The sequence below is a fragment of the Camelina sativa genome, chromosome 7, assembly GCF_000633955.1.
Source record: "Camelina sativa cultivar DH55 chromosome 7, Cs, whole genome shotgun sequence".
Classification (NCBI taxonomy): Eukaryota; Viridiplantae; Streptophyta; class Magnoliopsida; order Brassicales; family Brassicaceae; genus Camelina; species Camelina sativa.
The window spans coordinates 16,990,957-16,998,158 of NC_025691.1; the positions used below are offsets into that span (position 1 = coordinate 16,990,957).

The following is a 7,202-nucleotide window of genomic DNA, read 5'->3' on the forward strand; positions in this document are numbered from 1 at the left end:
TAGAGTCTTTATGGAGATAAATAAAGGAGAAAGCAAATTATCCCAAATGTCATCATCTGGTGAAATTTCATTATGCCTGAAATAGAAAAGAAGGGATCTTTGTTACGGTTGTTTCCAGATGTAGTCAGTATATTTCTCTCTAGAATTATCAGGTTCAAAATAAACAAAAATGAACACAGCTTCCAAAAATCTCCTGGTAAAGTGCACACCTGTGGAGAATTTTGAAAAGGTACCCCAGACAGAGTTCAATGGTCGAATAGGCAAACTGCTCACTTTCAAGAAAATCTTTTGGACAGTTTTGTGAAATCTGTTAAAACGTAAATAAAAACTTCGTCAGAACTAGCATCTTTGCTAACGCATAAGGACTATATACTCCTGGTAAATGAATCAGGAATCAGTTGTTACGAGGAAACTCATCTAACAGAGTTTAAACCATTTGTACAAGGAATAGTATGTCATTGTTCCAATTTCCAACTTAATAAAGGTAAACGAGAACAGAGAAAGAATACATATATACAAATGTTCTTAAACCACATTTCCAATCTTAGGGAAAGGTGAGTATATGCAAGCCAAAGATAATGGTTAGGACCTAAATCGATGGTTTCAATAAAATCAACAACTCTTGTACCTACCTCTTGCACTACTGATACTGCAAGAATATCCCAGGAACTGTCCATATGAAAAGAATACGAGAAAACCTGGATGAGTTACAAAAGGAAAGTGAATCCAATCAGAGTAGTGAATGACTAATTAAAGCTTACAGCCTATTGCGCTTGGACATGGCTAAATCATAAGCCAGTTAGGAAAAATATGAAAAAAGTGGGGTTGAGTAGATGTGCAGAATATATGTGCCAAAGAAGAAGCATGTGGTTACTCAAAACCTATATTAAATTCTTTTAGTAGCTGATGATAATAAGAACTAAAATAGAATGGCATGATAAATATTTCAAACGAAAGAAAATAATTTAAGTGGATTTACCTGCAAAAGTTCTTGGCAGAGATCTACGCTGACAAAGCCACTGGTGAAAAATCTTTCAGCAGAAAGAGACTGGAAAATTGGTAATACAATTTCATATAACTCTAGGCCTTGGAATGAAGATTCATTGATGGTGGAGTCTCCACTACATTTGATTTTAGCTGAGCTAAAAGGTATTACTTGCGTATTAGAGGCTGGATGCATCCCCTGAAATAAGACAAGTACAGCAAAGCCCCATAGAAACTGATAATCTTCAACCTCTAAAGTAACCATGCGATATCTAGATATTAAGGAGCTATCAGAAAATTCTTCCACACTATGATAAACAGGCATAGCATCCAGGACTAAAGCTTGCAGGATGACAGGCCATGCCTCTTCCAGACAAGGCTGTAGCCTTCTCGACACAGTATGTGGCGGGATTTCGTCTAAGAATGAGCACTGCTGCGGCAAATCAAAGATCTTATTAGAAGATAGGGGAGCAGAAGGATGGAAGTGTTCAGCTAAAGAGAGAAAACAGGACTATTAAGTGTTGACTCACACTTCTTTCCAGATTCTGACATAAGCAACCATAACTGTAGCCCCTTAGGACCTGAATCCAGTACCTCCCGAGCAGATCCGAACTCTTGGAAAACAATGGCAACAGTGCTTCAAATTCTACTGGCACCTCACCATGGTGTTTCCTCAAGAACGTAAATATATAACACTTAAGCGAGGCATGTGCAGCAAGAAGCCTGATCTTGATCTACGTTGCAAGAATAAGTCTAGTCAGTGAAAGCCAAATAAAATTAGAAAATTAAAACTTTTGTTGCTTATGCACCTTGCTTGTGACCCATTCAGCAAACGAAGGATAATATAATTCGTTGAAGTCAGTGAGTGGACGTGAAAGCAGAGAAAATATGCGTTTGACTGCAACTTGATCACTGCTTATTATTCCACTGGTCATTATCTGGATTTAAACACATTAATTTAGTAACATAATGGCACAAAATCTGAAGGAAGAAACGAATGTCATGCTCACCTTTGTGGCCAATTGTAACCCAGCTTCCAGAAGAGCAGGGCCAGAATTTGCATCCAAGGCAGTACGAACAGCAGACACAAGTTGAGCCTAAGTTTGATAATTGTCAGTAACTATTATGTTCACTAAAAATTTAAATTAGTATTCGTTGAGAAATGATTTTGCATGGGGAGCACCTGATATTGTTCCAGAAGAAGATGTCCAGGAAGTTCAGGGTCGGCTACCAATTTAAACTGCACAAGTATCACAAAATAATAAATTATTTTCTAATGTAAACTACCACACCAGATCAACAAGGTGAATATGACTAGGAAGCTAGCAAAATATTGGTCAAAAACACATGTTGTGAGGAAAAGAATCGGGTGGTGGTGAAGAACAATCAAATAGACAACTTTTGAAGAAAGAAATAAAGAAACATATAAAAGTGTTGGGAACCACATGTAACTACAATTCAGAAATCTTCTACTACCAGAAAGTCTCACCTTTTCAAGAATAGTACTAAGAAGTCCAACTCCAATTGGCCTCATGTTTTCAAACTGAATAGTGCTTATCTGAATAATTTGGTAGATCATGTCAAAATTCTCTCAGAACATTTTCAAGATTACTTGAAATGGTTCTTTACAAAGTTAGTTTATTTTCTTTACCTGATAAGCAAGAGATATCAGCTCTTGTAGTTGAAGGACTAACCAGTCACCTGAGCTTTGTCTATCGGCAGCAAGTTTCCTCGCCAATAAAATATCAAAATGAGCAGCATCATTTCCTACAGCCTCTGGCAAAAGACTCAAACACCTACAGTCGAAAATCAATTGGGATGATTTAGCTAAAAAGGACATGCTTTAGAACACAGAATATATATAAACTCTTTTGCAGTTTGACTAGAATTGCAACCGTTACGTTATTAACTGCTCAGGATTAACCAACAGTTCAGATTTCTATTATCATTGGCTCAATGATGAAACATTTCACATACACTTTTGAAATCTCAGGTGGAATATTATTTTCCATCAATTTTAGTTATATGGTTCCAGAGCATTAATTGAAAATATTGATGCCAACGATATTCCGTAGAGAGGTAGGGTAAAAAACAAAGAAACATTTCCCACTTACTCAGCTGCAAAAACTCTGGTTCGATATCTCAAGGTTTTGTCTTTATCAGGATTGGCACGTCTAGATTTCCCAGTAGAGCTAGAAACCATGTCTTCATCATCATCTCCAATCTTCTCTCTTGTGTTAGCAGGATCGCTTTCTGCGATGTTCGTTTCAGCACTCCTTCCAGCGGATGCTGCAAGGGCCTGTTAGCAGAGTAAAAAAAAAAGTTCAATTGATTTTGGGGACAAGAAGGCAGATCTGGATATATAATAACACATAAAAAAATTTGAGCAAAATGGCAGCAATCATGAGAAACAAATAAATTGACATGGTCCCATTTCAGATTCATACTGCATCCATGAAAAGTCCATAAAAAACCAAGAAATTTGTATGAAAAAGTTCATTGCTATTACCATGTTCCGGCATATTGACATCCATCGAGATGGGCGTGATGGGCATGTTGCATAAAGCAGGCGTATCAAGGTACTTCGGATCAGATTCCCAATCCTACAAGAGCACACCATTTCCAGAGTCCATAAATAAATCAAGTTAATCATAAGCTTACATAAGAACTAAACATTCAATAAGACGAGAACATTTACAGAAAAAAACAATTTCTTACTCCGAATCAGTTTCTTCATCCAACATCTGAAATAAGTTGTCCTCTATCTGCTCGTCAATGACAGAAACCTAAAATCACAAGAATGCGATAAATTTCAAAGATGCCATTAATTCCAAGATTTTAGGAGTCTGGAAATTAAAATTTGGATCAAAGCATGCTGTTTACCGGGTCCTTCTCAATCAAATGCCGAAGAGTTGACACAGATAGACGTCTAATTATCGGCTGTTTCACAAAAGATATAACTAATGTTCATCAGGGGAAGCCCTTGTAGACTTACCTATGAAACGAGAGAGCGCAAAAAAGAAAAACCTGTCTTGATGCCAGCGTCATTAGAAGATTCGTCACATGTAAATGTACTGAAACTGCTTGTGGAGCAAAAAGAATAAGCTGCTGGGTAAAACAGACGCTCCTGAAATTGTTAAGATGTAGAATAACAATTAAGCTTGACACAGGATAGGATATAAATAATTAATATAGTGGTAACAATGGATAAAAATGATGGTGGCAAAGAGAAAGGCATTCACATACTCAAGTAGTGTTGGAATTTCTTGCCAAGAACTAATCTCTGCGATAACAGACTGCAAAAACTTTTAATTAGAACAAGCAAAACAGACTGCATGCATTACTGTGATGCAAGGNCTTCTCTCTTGTGTTAGCAGGATCGCTTTCTGCGATGTTCGTTTCAGCACTCCTTCCAGCGGATGCTGCAAGGGCCTGTTAGCAGAGTAAAAAAAAAAGTTCAATTGATTTTGGGGACAAGAAGGCAGATCTGGATATATAATAACACATAAAAAAATTTGAGCAAAATGGCAGCAATCATGAGAAACAAATAAATTGACATGGTCCCATTTCAGATTCATACTGCATCCATGAAAAGTCCATAAAAAACCAAGAAATTTGTATGAAAAAGTTCATTGCTATTACCATGTTCCGGCATATTGACATCCATCGAGATGGGCGTGATGGGCATGTTGCATAAAGCAGGCGTATCAAGGTACTTCGGATCAGATTCCCAATCCTACAAGAGCACACCATTTCCAGAGTCCATAAATAAATCAAGTTAATCATAAGCTTACATAAGAACTAAACATTCAATAAGACGAGAACATTTACAGAAAAAAACAATTTCTTACTCCGAATCAGTTTCTTCATCCAACATCTGAAATAAGTTGTCCTCTATCTGCTCGTCAATGACAGAAACCTAAAATCACAAGAATGCGATAAATTTCAAGGATGCCATTAATTCCAAGATTTTAGGAGTCTGGAAATTAAAATTTGGATCAAAGCATGCTGTTTACCGGGTCCTTCTCAATCAAATGCCGAAGAGTTGACACAGATAGACGTCTAATTATCGGCTGTTTCACAAAAGATATAACTAATGTTCATCAGGGGAAGCCCTTGTAGACTTACCTATGAAACGAGAGAGCGCAAAAAAGAAAAACCTGTCTTGATGCCAGCGTCATTAGAAGATTCGTCACATGTAAATGTACTGAAACTGCTTGTGGAGCAAAAAGAATAAGCTGCTGGGTAAAACAGACGCTCCTGAAATTGTTAAGATGTAGAATAACAATTAAGCTTGACACAGGATAGGATATAAATAATTAATATAGTGGTAACAATGGATAAAAATGATGGTGGCAAAGAGAAAGGCATTCACATACTCAAGTAGTGTTGGAATTTCTTGCCAAGAACTAATCTCTGCGATAACAGACTGCAAAAACTTTTAATTAGAACAAGCAAAACAGACTGCATGCATTACTGTGATGCAAGGTTGGTAGTTTTGGGGTGTACTAAATCCCCTTAAAAATGCGTGCATCTCTTTTTTTTCGAAAGACAAGGTTGGAAGTTCCAGAATAGTACCTTGCAGCGTGAAAACAGAATACTTCCAGGAGACAGCTCAGGACCAAGGACAGCAACAATAGCGTTAATAAGGCGTCCAATGCCTTGAGAAAGGTCGATCCATCCACTTTCTTCAGTCAACAAAATGTCCAAGGCAAGTCCTAATGCTGCCTAATAATGAATACAGAATGGGAATGATAAGACATAATGGATGGAGATATCAAATCAAGCTGGGGGAATGAAGCCATATGAACAGTAAGCAATTATAATCATGCATCTAATATAAGGATGATAAACTTTATTAAACATCTTGAGTTGCAGCTATTGAACTGTACCAGAGAATTATTCTCTCTGTCAAGCATTATCACATTCCGGTGATAACCAGGTCACTAATTTAGCCAAATTTGTAGATGCGCTGGGTTCATTTTAGTTTGATGAACCAACAGCCCGAACACCAAAATGAGATCTTTTGAATCGAAAAAGGTAGATATGAAAACTGTGCAGTCTAAGCTTTTAATGAGCTATGAAACTGTTTACCTGAACATGAGATACGAATGATAAACCAGCAGCTTCAATGGTCAAAAGAAGCCCATGCAGGGCCCAGATCTTAAGACCAAGAACAGAAGTTCTGGCCAGAGATGAGACTGAACTAACAGTAGCAGGTACTAAGGACGACAATGCCATTCCTCCTGCACTGCACACCATGTAGAAATAAATTCAAAATATAACAGATCAACATGTCGAAGTAGCTTTCAATATGTAAATCAATACATATCTGCAAAGATGGATAATATCTGTACTTAACTGCCGTTAAAGTATCAGAACCAGACACATATTAACCTACTTTACAATTTTATATATATTTACAACATATGAATCAAGTTAGAAGCCAACTTCACCTGTGATGAATGCAACCAAGTGCAAGAGCAATTGATCCACCATAGTTTGGATCTGTTATTCCACTTAGGTCGCCAAGAAGCCCTCTGGTCTATTTATCACCATACAAAAACAAATGTGACAAACAAAGGAAATGTTTTGTCATACATCCAACCGCTAAAGATTTAGAAAAAAAAAAGAAAAAAAAAAGAACACCTAGACAATCGGTATTGTACTTTTTTAAATTTAGGAAACAAGTGAATAAAGCAAAAGCAGAGACATGGTATAGGGTCCCATAAGCATCCAATTTTAAGGAGCATAAAGAAGGTCACAAACGAATTTTATGTAGAGAACTGCATCGTGGACAAACCATTCTTGCTGTAAAGATGTCATTTCCAAGACGAGCTAGAAGACCTAGACCCTCACATGCTGCCCTGCGTTGCGACGCACAAATGTCTCCCTCTGTTAAAATATTCTACAGCAACAGAAATATCAAAAGATATATATAAGAAAACACGAGAATCAATTCAGAGATTAGATTCATAATTCTGAACTACCATCTGTATTGACATAAATACCTGAAAAATGGCTTGCCCTGAGCTTAATACTTCCGTTGTTAGTTGCTGGGGACGTAGAGCATGCAAAGCCTGAGAGATAAAGAAACATTAAGTTCTGAACGTAGCAGAATCATATTTTTTCATTTAACAGAAAATGATCTGAACTCAGATAGAGATGATATATGCAGCACAATAGTCTTTACATTGCCTAGGCTAGTGCTGGTTTGA

General features: G+C 37.1%; 1 protein-coding gene across 1 annotated transcript in view; it reads right to left on the minus strand.

Moving 5' to 3' along the window:
* LOC104704690 (HEAT repeat-containing protein 5B-like) overlaps positions 1-7,202 on the minus strand; it is a 20,610-nt gene that overhangs the window by 5,154 nt on the left and 8,254 nt on the right. The window contains exons 23-42 of the mRNA XM_010420733.2: positions 6,788-6,892; positions 6,441-6,529; positions 6,079-6,235; positions 5,563-5,712; positions 5,364-5,413; positions 5,145-5,244; positions 5,001-5,057; positions 4,836-4,903; positions 4,627-4,720; positions 3,099-3,283; positions 2,636-2,780; positions 2,474-2,542; positions 2,168-2,224; positions 1,995-2,081; positions 1,794-1,922; positions 1,515-1,718; positions 980-1,417; positions 633-698; positions 210-307; positions 2-76 (exon numbers count right to left, since the gene is read on the minus strand). Of these exons, the coding sequence (XP_010419035.1) occupies positions 2-76; positions 210-307; positions 633-698; positions 980-1,417; positions 1,515-1,718; positions 1,794-1,922; positions 1,995-2,081; positions 2,168-2,224; positions 2,474-2,542; positions 2,636-2,780; positions 3,099-3,283; positions 4,627-4,720; positions 4,836-4,903; positions 5,001-5,057; positions 5,145-5,244; positions 5,364-5,413; positions 5,563-5,712; positions 6,079-6,235; positions 6,441-6,529; positions 6,788-6,892 (2,423 nt within the window). The remainder of the gene's footprint in view (position 1; positions 77-209; positions 308-632; positions 699-979; positions 1,418-1,514; positions 1,719-1,793; positions 1,923-1,994; positions 2,082-2,167; positions 2,225-2,473; positions 2,543-2,635; positions 2,781-3,098; positions 3,284-4,626; positions 4,721-4,835; positions 4,904-5,000; positions 5,058-5,144; positions 5,245-5,363; positions 5,414-5,562; positions 5,713-6,078; positions 6,236-6,440; positions 6,530-6,787; positions 6,893-7,202) is intronic.